The 18968-nt window shown below is 39.1% G+C and overlaps 1 protein-coding gene across 1 annotated transcript in view; it reads left to right on the top strand.

Moving 5' to 3' along the window:
* The window catches only part of PTPN4 (protein tyrosine phosphatase non-receptor type 4), a 186426-nt gene that overhangs the window by 153550 nt on the left and 13908 nt on the right, over positions 1–18968 (top strand). Inside the window, exons 17-26 of the mRNA XM_067742354.1 lie at positions 154–237; positions 330–386; positions 5942–6098; positions 9288–9454; positions 10265–10355; positions 10440–10501; positions 12836–12982; positions 14476–14604; positions 17505–17653; positions 18820–18955. Coding sequence (XP_067598455.1) covers positions 154–237; positions 330–386; positions 5942–6098; positions 9288–9454; positions 10265–10355; positions 10440–10501; positions 12836–12982; positions 14476–14604; positions 17505–17653; positions 18820–18955 — 1179 coding nt within the window. The remainder of the gene's footprint in view (positions 1–153; positions 238–329; positions 387–5941; positions 6099–9287; positions 9455–10264; positions 10356–10439; positions 10502–12835; positions 12983–14475; positions 14605–17504; positions 17654–18819; positions 18956–18968) is intronic.

The raw sequence follows: 18968 nt of genomic DNA, 5'->3' as shown, positions 1-18968 counted from the left end.
GTCTAGATGCAGGTAAGGCACGAGAGAGACGTAAACTATGGTTCTTTATATACTTTAGATAACATCAGTATACAGGAGGCATGCTTCGTGTATATCTGAAGGATAGGCTATAAATGAAGAGCGTGACAAGTTACTTATTTTTGTCTTTTAAAGCCTAATGGTGGTATTCCACATGATAATCTTGTCCTAATCAGAATGAAACCTGATGAAAATGGAAGGTTTGGATTCAATGTAAAGGTAACTTAGAATTTATATTGTACTCAATTTTTAAATTAAGGTGTTTCTGTGTTGGCAGTACTGACTGAGACTCGATTTGCACTGTTTTGAAGGGAGGATGTGACCAGAAGATGCCTGTGATCGTGTCCCGAGTTGCGCCAGGAACACCTGTGAGTCACAGCAGCCTTCCCAGTGAATCCTAGCTTCGAGAATACATGCGTATTTTTATTAGTATAAATAAAGGAGTAAAATGAATCATTTAATTTGTCAAGTAGCACATGATGTTGGCTGAATCTCTCTAATTGCTGGGGAGTTAATTTTTATTTATTCCCTACCTATAACAGTTTTTAAAATCCTTGTTTTTACAAAGAAGCTAGATTCTATGAAAATAACCCCTTTAAACAGCAAAATGTAGACAGAGGTATAGTTTTTGTTTGTTTGCTTTTTTTGTTGGCTTCTGTTTTCATTTAGAATTGTTTAACCTACGTTCTATTTGTCTACTCTCTGTTTAAAATATGCATTTTAAGTTCTTTATTATGAACATTCTAAGCAAAAGTAGAGAAAAGACTGCATGAACCCATGAGGATGAACCCCCTGTGCCCCATCCTTCAGGTTCAGCACCCATGAACTTTCTGCTCATAAGGACAATTCTTGATAAATTGTGGGTACATCATCTTTATTGATCCTGTGTATAGCAAATATTGCTTTCAGATCCCCATTTCTGTTGTTGTCTCCTCTGTTTAACTGCATTTCTCTTACCTAAATGGTCTCTAAGGGCTTGGAGCCAGCACCCATTGTCATTCAACCATCTCTGTGTCCCGGGAGAGGCAGGAACCTGCAGCCTGAGGGAAGAGGCTAGTTATGGGGTCTGGTGCTTTGCAGCAACCTCACAGTTGATTTGAAGATCGCAGTCAAGATTGATCAAGGATATCATGTTACATGGTTTTAGTTCTGTTTTTTAAGGACTTTGTTGGTTGCAAATAACAAGGAACTCACGGAATACCCCTGGCTTAACCATAAATACAGAATTTATCGTATAGCTGTAGAGGTGTGTCACAAAACCCAAGGACAGGAATGCACTCAGACTTCTAGAAAGAACTTGAAAAATCATCAGGACTCTATTTTTCATCTCTGTTTCTTTTTATGTGAATGTTCCATTCTTCTCTCTCAGTGCAAACCAGTTTGTGCACTGAATTAGCTTCATTTCTCAAGCTACTCCAAATAAAATACATTCTAAATGAGAAGTGTACTTAGTAGCAGCTTCAAGCCAAGTCCTGTAATATTAGCACCGCAGACACACTCTACCTGCAGAGATGGTTGTGACTCCAAAATCTGTACTAAATAGAAATTGTGTAGCTACCACCATTCTGCCCCTCAGTCCACGTGGGGTGATGTGACCACTAGCAACTTCGGGATTTGTGCGCTACCAGCTCAGCAACAGACTCATTAGCTCCCCCAATCCAACTTACAGACTCCTAGGAAGCAAACCCTTCATAGATCCAGCTTGGACCAGATGTCCTCTTCTAAACAAATCCCTTGTGATCAGAGGTGACAAGACAGGGATATGATGTATAAAATGCCTACTGAACCTACTGCACATGTGAAAGATGGGGGAAATAGTCCAAAATTATTTGTTCAGTGTGTATTGGGAAGTGTGTGTGTGTTTGGGAGTGCAGATGAGGAGATGAACGATTGCTGAGTTCTCTAGCAAGTAGAAAAAGTTAGATAACGTCTGAAATAAAAAATAAAATTGGAACGTTATTTAGAGGTACCGAGGTAAATACAAAAGATGTCGCTAAAATGTTGAAAGAAGATGCCTCAAAAGAGGGGAAGATAGGGGAGAACATAAGAAATGGTTTCTTATCATAATAATCTTATAGACCTAGTCAGCTCTGTAAACTGTGTGGTGTATCGCTTTCCCAAAAACAAAAATTTTAAGTAAAACTTATTTTTAATTAAATATGTCTTTTACCTGACGATTCCACTTTTAGGAATTACCTCTAATGAAACAGTTGGAACAAAGGATACACAAGGACGTTCATTGTAGTATTGTTTGTGAAACTTAAAAATTGGAGGGAAAATCAAAATGTACATCATTAGAATTGATTAAATAAGTTATGCATTGCTTTGCAGCTCTTAAAATGATAGATGATGTAGCATATATAAGTATGGAAATATTTTCACAAGATAGTATTATGAAAAGTGCATATTTGACAATGGAATACTACTCAGCCATAAAAAAGAATGAAATAATGCCGTTTGCAGCAACATGGATGGACCTAGAGATTATCATACTAAGTGAAGTAAGTCAGACAGAGAAAGACAAATACCATATGATACGACTTCTATGTGGAACCTAAAAAAAATGCAAATGAATTCATTTACAAAACAGAAACAGACTCCCAGACATAGAAAACAAACTTATGGGAATTCCCTGGCAATCCAGTGGTTAGGACTCCACGCTTCCACTGCCAAGGGCACGGGTTCTATCCCTGGACAGGGAACTAAGATCCCGTAAGCCACGCGGTGCAGCCATAAAAAAGAAAGAAAGAAAACAAACTTATGGCTACCAAAGGGGAAAGGGGCAGGGAGGGATAAGTTAGGAGTGTGGGATTAACAGACACACACTATGATAAAGAACAAAGACCTACTGTATAGCACAGGGAACTATATTCAATATCTTATAATAATCTGTAATGGAAAAAATCTGAAAATATATGTATATATTTGTAACTGAATCACTTTCCTGTATACCTGAAACTAAATTAACTATACTCAATTTAAAAATGCATATTATACTTTCATATGTTTGTTTTATCCATTTTTAAAAATATGAGTTATGTAAATATATTTTAAAAATCTGGAAACATGATAAAAAATGTTAGCAGTATTTAATCTGGGTAGTGGAATTACTGTTATTACTTGCTTCCATCTTCCCCCTTTTTTTTTTTTTTTTTTTGCTGCATTGGGTCTTTGTTGCTGTGCCTGGGCTTTCTCTAGGTGTGGCGAGCGGGGGCTACTCTTCGTTGCAGTGCGCGGGCTTCTCATTGCAGTGGCTTCTCTTGTTGCGGAGCACAGGCTCTAGGTGCGCGGGTTTCAGTAGTTGCAGCATACGGGCTCAGTAGTTGTGGTGCACGAGCTGTTGCTCTGCGGCATGTGGGATCTTCCTGGCCCAGGGCTCGAACCTGTGTCCCCTGCATTGGCAGGCGGATTCTTAACCACTGTGCCACCAGGGAAGTCCGTGTCCTTTTTTTAAATTGTCTGAAATCATGACAATGAACATGTATTGCTCTTATAATTAGAAAAAACCAATAAACCTTTTTTTACTTGTATGCCAATTGTAATAGTCATAAAAGAAATATTGATTTTTCTGAACAGTGAATATGGATAGTTTTCAATTAAGTCAAGGGTGTTCTTGAACATTCTATAGAGAGGTTCATTTCCAAACAAAATTTTATGACTATAAATTTTCTTTTTATGCTATACAGATTACTATATTGGTAATTTTTCCTTTCTGCTACATAGAACTATGTTTCATAAATAGTGACTGAATTTAGAACAAATTAAATAAATAGAAATGTGTCATTTTTATATTATTTTATTAATTTAAAGATTATTACAGTTTTCCAGTTAGAAACCTCATTTTAGGTGATTGAGGGGAAAGGACAGTGTTTCAAATATTTTAGTGTCATTTTTTATATTGGAAACCTTCTAAAATGGGTAATTTCCAAAATCATGTTTTTCTTCCTACCTGATCATATTTGAGCCAATAGCTCTTGCCCCAGCAAAATTCATTTTATCTAGACTTGCCAGATCCGAATGAAATACAAATAAAAATCTGCCCTGATAAAAGGCAGATTAAGTATGAGAGTGTTACTTCAGTTATAATGGGTAACCACTGTGCTATAACATTCAAAGATTTTTTTTTTTTTAACCACTACAAGAAGTAGAGAAAGAAGCAACTAGAGAGAATGGTCCAAACCTTAAATTTGAATTTTCCAGATTTTAATGCTTTGCATTGAAATATCTCATTTTAAAAATTTCACAACGATGAATAGTTAGGACAGATACATGTTCCTTTCTCAGAGTTTCAGGTGTTTAAGATCACACGTGTCGTAAGCGGAAAGGAAGAACTTGGCTCCTAGACCAGTGCTCTTTCCACTAGTGACAGTACCTTATTGGACTTTGTTAACTTTGTTTTACAGTGAGTTTAGTTGTGCTTCCATCTTTCAAGCCTTTGCCACGGCCCTTTCTGAAAGGTCCAGCCCTATCATTTCCTTCGCGGTCTGAGCTATCATCCTGCAAACTTGACTCCCATGAGTTCTCATTCCTGTGTCCCTGGAGCAGGCTGTCCATATTTCTGTTGATCTCTTTTACCTTATTTACTTGTTTGTTTTCTCAATAAAATACAGGCAGCCCTCACGTGCACAGTTGTGCAGGGCTGTAAAGATAACCGTGCAGTCTGAAACCATACAAAGTGCTCTTGACAGTCAGTGGGGAAAATTATGGTTGTTTCCATGGCCTTTAAATTTTTCATCGAAACTTTAAAATTTCTGATGCTTTCTCTTGTACGTATATAGGGAAATGAAAAAATAGTAAAACTCATGGTGATTTAGTATCCTGTAATTCCAAACATTAGAAACATTGAGAATTAAAGTGTTTTATTTCATTGTGAAAACTTACCACAGGTAATTTGTGGACAGTGCTTGTCTCCTTGTCATATAGGTTAAATTACAGAGTGAGCATTTTTTCTTAACCTTGGCAAGTGGTCATAATCCTTTCTAAGTCTGAATCCACTTCCACTTGTCCTTTGCACTTTCAGTGATGTGAAATATCTCCCAGGAGTGCCCGTATTGAGAAGTTTTTCGCCAGCATCACTTCCTCAGACATCTTCATCCTTCTTGTTGCAGCCACTTTCATCATTTATGTTGATAAATTCACCTTCTCTAAATTCCTTCCCCTCCGTATCTGGGGTCTCTCAAACAGCAGAAGTGTCAATATTTCCATAGTCAACTATTTCTTCTATAACCCAGTTTATGTTCAATTTGAATTTCACTTCCAGCACCGTCCCTTTTTGTTTCTTTGCTATACTTTTAACTTTTTGGCTAGCTCGCTCTTTAAATTATCCATTTTTACGTGGGTTTATCACTGGGAGACAGAGACAAGTACCCGCTTTGCTGTCTCTACGTGAACTGAATAACCAGTGCCCAACGCCAAGTCACCAGTAGCCTTTGAAAGAAGGGATGTGACTGCTCACTGGTCATGGTGCATATTTATGATTTACATAGTGATTTTTGGACTGACATGGGCCAGCGGCGAATTTTGTACTTTATGCAGTTATTCATAATGAATTTATCACAGTTACTGAAGTTTGAACCATGTTAGGAGACTGGTGTTATTTAACTCAGCTGTGGTGACTGAAATTTGTATGTATCTGGACAGTGCAAAGTGAGGGCTGCCTTGATCTGTGCACCTTGAGAATGTTAGTCTTCTCTGTATATCTAGGTGTATAATAGGGCATTAGGGGAAAAGGTATTAATGAAGAAGGAAAAAAGGAGTGTCTGTGGGAAAGTGAGATTCCTACTTCTGCTTTCTTAATGGATGAGCGAAGAAGACTTCTACATGTGGTTTTAGTTCTGCTGCAGCGTCTATAAACGTAAGTTCCTGTGCCTTACTTCCAGAAAGCCGGGTGCAAATCGGAGACCTCATTCTCATCCCATTACAGGCCGACCTGTGTGTCCCCCGACTGAACGAAGGGGACCAAGTGGTGCTGATCAACGGTCGGGACGTTGCGGGGCACACCCACGACCAGGTGGTCCTGCTCATCAGAGCGAGCTGCGAGACGCATCCTGGGGAGCTCGTCCTTCTAGTTCGACCCAATGGTGAGTGCTCTGGGCCGCACTGGATGTTCTTATAATTCCTTCATGTTTATGCCTAGACACAGCGGCCGGAGCGGGCTTCTTAAAACACAGGTCACGTCATGTCAGTCTCTTGCTCAAGGCACAGCGGCTTCCGTTCACATGTGGAGTAAAATGCAGATTCTTGGCCCCCTTGCCCACCCCCGGCCTTGCTCCCTCTCCAGTCATCTGTGCTGGCCTTCCCGATGGCCCTTCTGCCCGAGGCACTCCTCCCGATGTGCGTGGAACGTACACCCTCACTTCGCTCGGGTCTCTGCTCAGATGTCAGCCTCGGCAAGTTCTGTCCTGACCGCCGTGGCTGAGGTTGCCTCCCTTGCCCCCAGGTGCTTGAGGAGTCCTGGGTCCTTCCTCAGGTATACTTGCTGTTCCACGTGCAGAAAGCCCTGCAACAAGCTGGAGTTCGGTTTCTACGACAGTCTCGCGAATATGCTGCCACATGGAGTGCTCAGGGGCTCCTGAAGCCATCCATTGCCCTTTTGGACAGTGTTCCTAATTCTCTCACTTCGTGCAGAATAAGTGTGGTACGGAGTAAGCTCAGCCTCAGCAGTGTCCCGAGAAGGGTTTTCACAGAAACTGTGCCTTCCCTCCAGGCTCACGGTCCCAGGCCCTCAGCCTGTGCTCATCATAATGGCACTGCTGTGGGTCCCACAGCGCTCACCAGTCCCCTCTGAGAAGCATTCGTAAATGCCATACCTCCTCCTGGCAGGAGACACGCTCTTCTAGTTTTGTTCCCAACAGTTATGTTAATCACAGTTTTAGCCACAAGAGTGACTATTGGTTAGGGCCACATCACCAGTTACATACCACAGAGAAGTAGAATGTGATTAGAACTCTAATCACATTCTAATCTAATCTAATCTAATTAGATCTAATTCTAATCTAATCTTAGAATTCTCCCCATGTACCCATTTTGCCTCTTGGGTACAAACAGACATTTTCATTTTACCTTCTCTGCAGGCAGACCTTGGAGATATTGCAGGTTCGGTTCCAGCCTACCGCAATAAAGAAAATACTGCAATAAAGAAAACACCGCAGTAAAGCGAGTCACATGACTTTTTTGGTTTCCCAGTTCATATAAAAGTTACGTTTACACTATACTGTAGTCTGTTAAGTGTGCAATAAATCACATTGTCTAAAAAAACCAATATCCATACCTTAATTTAAAAATACTTTATTGCTAAGAATTGTTAACCATCATCGGAGCCTTCAGGGAGTCATAATCTTTTTTGCAATAGTAAGTCAAAGATCATTGATCATAGAGCACTATAACAGACACAATAATAATGAAAAAGTTTGAGATCGCGGGAATTACAAAAGTATGACACAGAGACACGAAGTAAGCAAATGCTGTTGGAAAAATAGCACCGGTAGACTTGCTCAACACAGGTTGCCATAAACCTTCAATCTGTTTTAAAAAAAAAAAATACCATAGTTAGATATCTGAGAAACACAATAAAACGAGTTTTGCCTGTACTTTGTGTTTTTCTGCGTTCATGGTTTAGAATTGGCTTCCTAGGAAAATTCAGAGGACTTCAACAGAACATTCTATTTTGACTTTTAAAGGAACTCATTTATTTAGATCTGTTATTTAGGTGATTCATTTTTAGGCATTTTCCGTCACATAAAACAACTTAAACGTCATACTAAGAATCATCTCTCAATTTGTTTTTTTCTGTTTTCTCTTGATAACAGATCCTAAAGAACTTAATAATAATATTAGCTAATAGTTTTTAAATGCTTTCCATAGACCTGAGCTCTTTTATATATTCTCATCTAACCTTTACAGCCATCCAGTGACAAATCATCCCCATTTTATAGTTGAGGACATTTAGGCACCAAGACACTTCAGTTATCTGCTCACAAATTCATGACTAGCACAGAAGCAGAGTGCGAAGGAAAGTCTGTATAATGGAAGAGGCATGGCCTTTTTGCAACTCCAAGTCACTCCATTTATACTTGAAATTAGGGGAGGAACCCGCCTAGGGCCTACATTTTTTGGCAACGATCTTTCTAATACTGCTTTATTATCAAACAAAATCTAGACCAGGATTCATTTTCAGTGTGGGTTTGTCATGTCTATTTTTTAAAAAATACTGTATAATCAAAATTTTAAATTATGTTTGCCAAAACGTAGCTTGTTTTTCCTGGTGTTTTCCCCTTTAAATCTTATTTCTTCTTAGACAAATTGCATTTCCATCTTTTTGTCTTTACATTCTTCATTTCAGAAATCTCTTCTTCTCAAAAGTACATATGTATTTGAGCAGGAACAATACTTCTTAAACAAGGCCAGAAGCTTGACTCCATCCTTAAGGGGCTCTTTTCTGCTTCAGCTTTGCCTTTTCCCATGGGGGTCAGGATTTTGTGGGACCAAGGTCACAGCGTCTGTGACCTCCCCGTCCTTTTAGACCACCTTTTTCAACCCTCAGTTCTCTGACCAAATAACTCTGAGCCCATTCCTGGGCCTCTGTGGCCATTTTTCCCAGATCCGTTCTCCCAAGGGTTGATCACATGATATAGGCCAACAGGGTAGCGCAGAGGAAGCAATTTCCAAAGGGGTGTAGAATGGGCTTCCGTGTGGGCTGTGAGGTTCAGGGTGTGCTTATAGGCCCCCACGTTGAAGAGTGGAGCTGAGGGCGGCCTAAGGGTCACAGTCTAGGGGTGGCTCCCCTCACTGCCACAACCATGCATTCTGGCCTAGAATTCTCCTTTGAAATCTGACCTCTTAAGTTGTTTGGTAGATACATCAAGGAATGAGAATAGAAAGTATTTTGTTTAGTATTCTGTTCCGCTTATGTGTAGCTTTTCACGTCTAGACCTATGGTGTGTATAGGCCTCTATTGCTGCTCTTGTCCCAGGTCCACAAATTAAAGATCCGGTCAGAGCTGCTTCTTGGCCTTCCTCTTTTTCCTACTGTCTCTTCAAGTTACAGACGTTTTCAGTAATATGGCCAAGAACCTTCTTTTCCCCAGAGGTACTTCTTCTACTCCACAGCCACTCTCAACCCATACACAGTGGCCCCAGACTCAGATCTGATGAGTTAGGAATAAATGAATATTTTTCCTGACACAGAATTAAATAATATCTGGTAAATTCCTTTTGCCAACTCATTAAGGTTTCCATGAGGCTTTTTTGATTTGGGTTTTGGTTTTGTAGCTGTGTATGATGTAGTGGAAGAAAAGCTAGAGAATGAGCCGGACTTCCAGTACATTCCTGAGAAAGCCCCGCTAGATAGCATCCATCAGGATGGCCATTCCCTGCGAGAGTCGATGGTCCAGCTGGCTGCGGGGCTCATCACTGGGACAGTGCTGACACAGTTTGATGTAAGTAACGTTGTGTGGGAAAGGTGTTTGCCTGTATTTTCACGGCTTCTTAACTGCCTAATCTACTGTCAGTTAAAATTTATAAACTAAAATATTATTCTGAAAAATACTTGATATAAAAAGAATTCTAAAATGCAAAGTTTTAAGAAGTTGCTTCCAAAATACTAGCTATGGTTTCATTAATAGATATCTGTTTAAAACGGAGGGATAAGGAGATTTTATAGGTATGTCATCAAGCTACATTTTCTCTGTAATTAAATAGCTGTTTTAATGAAAGGTTGCAGATAGACTATTATAGATGTAAAAATACTGAGTTAAAGGAAAATAATTTTTGTACCTTGTACGTAAAAATATGTACCTACCTCATATTTAATCCTTCTCTAATTTTTGTCAGGGTAGTTAGCTATCATTAATATTTGTTGCTCTGAAGTGTATGTTGAGGGTAGGTGACTATAAAATATTTAGGGCACGTCAGTTTTTCTTTTAAATATCTCTAAAGTAAATGAAAGCTAGGTGTTTCCTACAGATGTGCTATTTAAAACTTCAGGTACTTTCGCTGTAAGGAAAATTGTTTTTACTTGTTTTACTATTTTTCAAAATATATATAGTTCATGTCAGAGATTTTGCAAAATTCAGCTTTGCAAATCTGGTTCAATACCTTACTAAACCTAAGGTACATCATTGTATAGATGTGGTATTCCAAGGAAAAATACCTGTTTCTTGATAGCATAGAAGTCTGGAAAACAAAAACAAAACAAACTCTTGATGGCTTTCTGGACACGTTCTTTTTTTTTTTTTTTTTTTTTTTAGCAACTATATCGGAAAAAACCTGGAATGACAATGTCTTGTGCCAAATTACCTCAGAACATTTCCAAAAATAGATACAGAGATATTTCGCCTTGTGAGTATCTACCCTCTCTGTATGTTATGTTTAATCTTCTTAACATAACTTTATTAAAACATTCTTTCTTTTAAATTTTTTCAGATGATGCTACACGGGTCATTTTAAAGGGTAAAGAAGACTATATCAATGCAAATTATATAAATGTAAGTTTTTTTTTAAATTATGCCTTTGTCATTTGGAATAAGAGGGACCACTGTAAACTTTGAGATTTATTCCAGAATCCATGATAATGACAATCAGCTCTTTTAGTATGTACCTCTGATAAGGACTTTTTTTTTAAGCAAAACTATTATACTGTTATAACACTTAGAAAAATAACAGAAACAAAGAAAAATAACAGAAACAAACACTTAAATGAATAATATGCTCAACTTAATTTACAGAAAGAAAAGTACTTGTCAAAACTGCAAGGAATTACTACCATTTTTCACCTATTAGATTGAAATATCAAAAAGTTTGATAATATCCTGTACACGTCTACAGCCTTTACCTGAAACCTTGGGGTCAAATATGCTTTGGGATTCAGAATTCGGAGGATTTTTGAAAGGTTATTCGGTGCATATACTGTAATAAGTAATGTCCCCAGCAGGCTATGGGACGTTACCCTATAATCAATATGTTGATATTCAACAGCAAACAAACTATGGATATTCCCACGAAATAGGACTGATAGACTATAAACAGGTTCAGGTTGGATACTGTTACGAAAAGAGTCAAGGTTAGGTTAGGTATACCAAAAAAAAAGAGAGAGAGACAAACTTACGCTTCAGAACATTGCGAGTTTCAGAATGTGGAGAAAGGATTGTGGATTATTAAGGAGTTTACTGAGGAACAAGCTTTCCTCATACATTCTTGGTGGAAGTATAAATAGGGACGACCTCTTTGGAGAGCCATTTGGAGCCGTCTGTTAAAATTTTAAATGCAGAGCTTCCCTGGTGGTGCAGTGGTTAAGAATCTGCCTGCCAAGGCAGGGAACAGGGGTTCGAGCCCTGGTCTGGGAAGATCCCACATGCTGCGGAACAACTAAGCCCGTGCGCCACAACTACTGAGCCTGTGCTCTAGAGCCCGTGCTCCGCAACAAGAGAAGCCACTGCAATGAGAAGCCCGCGCACTGCAACAAAGAGTAGCTCCCGCTTGCCGTGACTAAAGAAAGCCCGTGTGCAGCAACAAAGACCCAATGCAGCCAAAAATAAAATTAATTAATTAATTTAAAAATATTTTTAAACGCACATGCACTTTGATCCAGCGTTCTCATTTCTTCCTGTTGCCTATACAAATGTATTTCTTCCTGTGTGCAAAAATGTTAGGTCTACAAATTATTCAGTGTAGCCTTGGTTATGATAGCAGATAAATTGGCCACAACTTAAATGTTATATGAATTTACGGTACGTTTATACAGTAGAGCCATTACACAGTATGAAATTTTATGTACTAATCTGACATGATTTTAAAGGTAAAGTAGAAAAAAGGGAAACAAGATGCAGAACAACATTATATGCTACCATTTATATTTTACAGCAAAAAAGGAAAGTAGTTTTACGTGTACATTTGTGTGTCGTGTGTAGTATATCTTCAAAAGGGCATGATAGGAGCTAGGAAAAAGGATTGCCCTCCTGAGTGTAAACTGGAGGCTGGGATGGGAAGGAGACATCTTTCCTCACCCTTTGGTATCCTTCCAGTTGCCATGTACATGTCACCTTTTCTTTTTTTTAATTCAGTCTTAAAAATATAATAAGATGATGGTTCATCTTCCCCAAATACTTACAGTCTTACTTTCTGAAAATAATAATGAACTTAAAATATTTTTCCAATCTTTTCATGTTACATATATTATATATATAATTATGTGCATATTACATAATATTTATACGTCACATTATACATATATGCACATATATAATATGAAAAATCTCAACTAAAGCCAATGGCAGAATTTTTGCTTCTCACAAAATTTACTAATAAGCTGGTTAGAGACAGTTTTTTTTCTTTTCCATTATAATTTATTACAAGATATCGAATATAGTTCTCTGTGCTATACAGTAGGTCCTTGGTTTTTTATGTATTTTATATAGTGTGTATATGTTGATCCCAAACTCCTAATTTGTCCCCTGCCTTTTCCCTTTGGTAACCATAAGTTTGTTTTCTATGTACAGGCAAACATTTTTTATTTCTATATCAATTCTCTGCCTCTGAAACAGGATTCTCTGTAAAGCTGCGCTTAAAAAAACCATAAGAGCGCTTTGGAAAATATTTAAATTCCTGTTTCCACTGATTGAAAGATAAATACGTATAACTACTGCACATTGCCAAGAAATTTCTGCTGCAAATAAAATAAATTGTTGGTAAAGATTTGTTTTACTCACTTTGCAATTTATTGAGATTAGTTGTATTCAGTTATCATTCAGTAGATGATTTTCGTGTGTTTGATCCTAGTAAAAAGTAATAATGCAAACGATTTTGTTTTTGTGTCCTTTTAGATGGAAATTCCTTCCTCTAGAATAATAAATCAGTACATCGCTTGCCAAGGGCCGTTGCCACACACCTGTACAGACTTCTGGCAGATGGCATGGGAACAAGGCTGCTCCACGGTTGTGATGCTGACCACACAGGCCGAGCATGGCAGAGTAAGTCACGCTGCCCAAAGCTTTTCTAGGCTGCATCGCGTGCACAGTCAAGAGAGCCACGTCGTGTGGTCTCTTCTGTCACCTCTAAACGTCCTTTCTTACGGGGTCGTGATTAAAATCATCATGGATAAGCGCGTAACCGTGACTGACACATAATAAGTGTGTTATAATAAATGTGATATAAGTGTTAGCCATTATTATTTAAATGGACTAATATATACTTGATAAGGGATTTGTATCTAGAATATATAAAGAATTCATACAACTTAACCATAAAATAACAAATACCCCATTTAAAAATGGCCAAAGGATCTGAATAGATGATTCTGCAAAGAAGATATTCAGATGGCCAACAAGGTCACGAGAAGATGCCCAGCATCATTAGTCATCAGGGAAATGCGAATCAAAGCCACCATGCGTTACTACGTCATATCTAGTAGGGTGGCCAAAGTAAAGATGACAGAAAATCACCTGTGTTGGTGATGATGTGGCGGCAGTGGAACCTCCTGTACCGCTGGTGGGTTTGTGAAATGGTGCAGCTGCCTTGGAAGACAGCCTGTCAGCTCTTTAAGAGGCTAAACGTAGAGGGACTGTAACTCAGCAGTGTCACTCCTAGGAATACCCGAGAGAATTAAGTCCACGTCCACACAAAAACTGGTGCACAAATGTTCACAGCTGCATTATTTTTAATAGCCCCAAAGTGGGAGAAAACCCAGATGTACCAGATAAAATGTGGTATATTCATACAGTTGAATATTATTTGGCAATAAAAAGTTATGAAAAAATAATACATGCTGCAACATGGATGAACCTAGAAAACACTGTGCAAAGTGAACAAAGCAGTCACCAAAGACCGCGTATCTTATGCTTCTATTATATGTGATGTCCAAAGTAGGCCATAGGGGACAGAAAGTAGATTAGTGGTCACCCAGGCCTGGCCTAGAGGGAGGAGAGGGGGCCAGAGGGACACACAGGGATTACTAAGGGCTGTGGATCTTCCTTTGGGGGTGACGAAAATGTTCTAAAAGTGATTGTGGTAATGGTTACACAGCTCTGTGAGTATACTAAAAACAATTGAATAGTGTATGTTAAATGGGTAAATTGAATGGTATGTGAATTGTATGTCATGAAACCTTTTTTTAAAAAAATCTTAATTATGAAAATACATGGATTGCATTTGGCATTTTAGTTGAAGATTCTTTCTCATTGTTAACTTAAATCTAAATTAGTGTAATGGTAAAACAATGGGTGGAAGCTTGTTGTAAACAGGATATTCGCAGTCTCAAAATATATCCAAACAGACTATTATTACAAAGAGAAAAAGTGGCAAAGAAAAAAATGATACTAGTTGGTAGATCTAGGTGAAGGGTATATGAGAGTTCATTAAATTATCCTTGTCACTTTTCTGTAAGTTTGAAAGTTCTTAAAAATTAAAACATTTTAAAAATTGGAGAACCTGAATTATGTATATTTCTAAAATCTATTGATACCAGGTTAAGTGTCACCAGTATTGGCCGGAACCCACAGGAAGTTCATCCTATGGGTGCTACCAAGTCACCTGCCACTCAGAAGAAGGAAACACTGCATATGTCTTCAGGAAGATGACACTGTTTAACCAGGAGGTACGAAGGCAGGGGGTCTGTTGGTTAGAGCTGTTTTGTTTAAGGTAGAGGCTTTGACAGATGAAAATGTTTTTAGTCTGAGTCCTAGTTACTAAGAAATATTAAAAAATTGCTGAACTATTTGCTTCATTGGGATACTTCGGAATCTTATGAAATGTATTCTCCTACTATAATATTTCCAATTTCTGTAAGTAAATACGAATGATCAGTGAAAAAATAGTCTAGTAAATAATACTTATTACTATTAACATTGTACTCTTCCTATTCATAAAAATTATGCCAGGGGTGTTGGCTATAGATTGTTTCCTCCACGTATTATCAGTAAGGTACTGGAGTCCATCTGTAGAAATGGAAAGAACAATTGAAAGCTATCAAATTATCCCCCCCCTTTTTTTTTTTTTTTTTTTTTTTTTTTTTTTTTTTTGCAGTACGCGGGCCTCTCACTGTTGTGGCCTCTCCCGTTGCGGAGCACAGGCTCCGGACGCGCAGGCTCAGTGGCCATGGCTCACGGGCCCAGCCGCTCCACGGCATGTGGGATCTTCCCGGACCGGGGCACGAACCCGTGTCCCCTGCATCGGCAGGCGGACTCTCAACCACTGCGCCACCAGGGAAGCCCCCTATTCCCCTTTTTTAAGAGTGGAAGAGAGCAGTTTCACAGTCTTCTCAGTATTAAGGAGGAAAAGATCGTAGGTAGGCAGGACCTTCTGACCTCAGACAGATTATAGCTTTCAAATTGTTAGTTTTTCTTACTGCTGCCTGGGTCAGTCCACGTGGCTTCCAGATCAAAGCCAGAGTGGAAACCGACGAGGAAACGCCGGCTCAGTAACCCAGCTGGGAGATGTGTGGAGGGCAGCACGTGCCTGTCCTGTTGGGCTGCCAGAGCCTGGACCAGGCACCTGGGGCAGAGGGGCGGTAGGGGCTTTGGGGGCTGAAGGCAGAAAGAAGTGATGCTAGAGAAGAGCAGACAGCACAGCATCAACGGCCAAGCCTTTGGAGACGAGACCACGTCTCCCCTGGTCCCACACGCAGGCTGCCGCCACCGCACCCTTCCCCGAGGGTGATTACAGGAGTCCAGTGAGACAGGGCCTTACTGACCAGAAAGGGAAGGAGCGCCATGTTGTGCTGAAGGAACCTGGCCCTGGATAAAGCTAAAGTTACAAGAAAGTAAAGTTTTCAAAATCTTACGGGCTAGAGATAGGAGAATGAATTTGGGGTTTGGGCGTGGATACTGTATAGCTTGTGGTTGTATGACAAGGCAAGCCAATAAGCTGGTTCTTCACTTTCCTAAATAGACATGACAGATGAGCTTGTAGAGGGTTGCATCAGGTGACATGTGTATCCCGTCGTTCTCCACCGGCAGATTATCCATGGCAGTTGTATATATTTTAGTGGCTTTTCTTTGCAACGCTGAGTACCTCAGAACTATGCTAAGACACAAATTAGTTTCTAACGTTGGAGCCAATTATAATTGGGAAAATTAACTTGCTACCATCAGTACATACATACATGGGTAGATAGATGAATAGACAGATAAATGCTGCCCCAAAACTTAATAAAATATGATTTTACCTTACCCATTCTTGTAGATTACTGGTACCGTTAAGTTCTTTTGTTAACAATAATAGTCAAAGGTAATCTGTGCTAGATACCCTCAATTCATCTGAAAAATTAGTTATCAAATTAAACTGAGGTCTCTTTGGGAATTCTTCTCTCTTGATTACCTTACTTTCACGTTCTTTTCTGGAAGCTCCATCTAATGTAAATGATAGTAACCAGATTTCATAGTGTTGAATGACTATAGCTACCAAGTATTGAGCATATGATTCCAAACAGCTGTGACTGGGTGCTTTGCAGGTCCTCTCACTGAATCCTTTTAACATAAGACTATCCCTCTGAGGTGTAGATGTCATTTCATTTTTCATTTGGAGAAAGTAAGGCTCTGAATTAGCATCCTTACTGGCAAAGTTGACATTTGAGCCAAGATGTATAAATTCAGTGCCTTACTTTCTTCATTATACCAACTTTTGGCTCCCCAAAAAGAATTAAGTCCCGATTGATTTTGTGTTTTTATGCTCTCCAGTGTTTAACCTACATTTATTTTGAGATTTTATTTTTCCTGATTTCCATAATTTCACTTGCACTTATCAATAAGTATTAGCCCAACTTTGTTCATTAAAAAAAAGATTTTTTTTTTACCTTACTTTTTGCTCACCTAACAATTCTTTAGTTTTCTTTTAAACATTTCTCTGGGATCTTAATCTGTTTTTGCCTGTTTACTTGATTATCATCCTAAAAATACTCTACAAATACAGAAATTGAGTTGTAAGAAGAGTAATAATCCAAGGGACTGATACTTAAATGTGTACAGCTGTTTCTGTAAAATGGTTTCTTTCCTTTTCCTTGAACTTTTGGGTTTTATTGAGTTTATACATTACTTTTTTGGCAGGGGGGAATGAGAGTGCTTTCTTTTGCTTTTCTTTTGTTTTTTTAAAAATTTATTTATTTTTGGCTGCGTTGGGTCTTCGTTGCTGAGCGCGGGCTTTCTCTAGGTGCAACAAGGAGGGGCTACACTTCGTTGCGGTGCATGGGCTTCTCATTGCAGTGGCTTCTCTTGCTGCGGAGCATGGGCTCTAGGCGCACGGGCTTCAGTAGTTGTGGCTCACGGGCTCTAGAGCGCAGGCTCAGTAGTTGTGGCGCACACGCTTAGTTGCTCCGCGGCATGTGGGATCTTCCCAGACCAGGGCTCGAGCCCGTGTCCCCTGCATTGGCAGGCGGATTCTTAACCACTGCGCCACCAGGGAAGTCCATTGCTTTTCTCCTAAAATTAAAGTGACATGAATATTTGTTTATATTTTAAGGATTATTTCTAACTCAGGTGCATAATTTTTCATTATACATAGAAAAATGAGAGTCGTCAGCTCACTCAGATCCAGTATATAGCCTGGCCTGACCATGGGGTCCCTGACGATTCAAGCGACTTTCTGGATTTTGTTTGCCATGTACGAAATAAGAGGGCCGGCAAGGAAGAACCTATTGTTGTTCATTGCAGGTATTTTATTTTCTGTCTATTATGATTTGAGTAACTGACTAGATGTGTCATTTTTAAAAGGGAATACGTCCTTCAGTTACGGTTGTCACTCTGATAGATCTCGAAGCTAGGCTCTGAAGGTAGAAGGCAAAGGGTATGTTTTAACAGATGACTGACAGAAATTTTATCATAAGAAGTAAGAATAATACTGTGCTGATTCTTGGCAGTTTGTCGTCTTCATAGTTATGTCCTAAAGTTAATGGTTTCATAGATTTGATGAAATACAGCATTGCAGGAGCTAGGTTGCATCCTGAGGTTTGGATTTCCTGCTTCTGGCCCCTCCTCGGACGTTTGGTGAGCATCTCACCTCCTTGGAGTGGCGCTGCCCAACCCTCTCAGGGGGGACTACTTCCAAGAGCCCCGGTGAATGGCGGCTCACACCCTCCTTCCTTTCACACTGAACCCTTCTGCCCTCAAGGGACCAGATACAATGCTACAGCCTTGCAGAGATTAGGAGCCAGAAGTTATTTTCTCCTTATCTAAGTGGTTTATTCAGAGGATGTATTAAGGTATCTCTTTATCCTTAAACTTTCCAGCACTTTTTAAGAGCAGACTTTCAAATCATCAAAACAGACTGTAGACCAAATATTGGAGAGGCAAAATGGCAGGAATGGTGGACACGTTTGGCTATTTCATATCCTTAGTTCCCAAGAGCTACTTTATCCACATTCACAGAGTACTTCACAGAGTTGTTCTTAACTGTGTCAATGGTGAAGTTTAATGAAAATTAAATTTGGTTTTAAAAATTGATTTTTGCGTGTGTAAAATAGTTGTCTTCTGTACATTTGTTAATGATTTATTATTGTAATCCTCTTATTTTGTATTTTAAAGCTGTTTTCTCCAGTAAGCTTCTATACCTTGTTCAGATTTTACAAACTGAAGTGTAACTTTTAAAATTGTATATTTGCAACTAACAGTGGGGGAGGGGTGGCTACAGACCATTTAATCTGTATTAAGTGACTCTTTTTTTTTTGGTTTCCAAAATAGTTTCCAGTTGGCTTGCTACTTTTATTAATATAAAACATTAAAATCAAAATTGTTCTTCTACTGTAATATGATTCAGTACAAAAGGCACAAGAAGTGTAACAGAATTGTATCAGACCTTGCCCCATATTTGTCTTTTTTAGTGCTGGGATTGGAAGAACTGGGGTTCTTATTACCATGGAAACAGCCATGTGTCTCATTGAATGCAATCAGCCAGTTTATCCACTAGATATTGTGAGAACAATGAGAGACCAACGAGCCATGATGATCCAAACTCCTGTAAGTACTACAT

The sequence above is a fragment of the Pseudorca crassidens genome, chromosome 6, assembly GCF_039906515.1.
Source record: "Pseudorca crassidens isolate mPseCra1 chromosome 6, mPseCra1.hap1, whole genome shotgun sequence".
NCBI lineage: Eukaryota > Metazoa > Chordata > Mammalia > Artiodactyla > Delphinidae > Pseudorca > Pseudorca crassidens.
The sequence above is the reverse complement of the archived record's forward strand: the minus strand, read 5'-3'. Positions and strand labels throughout refer to the sequence as shown.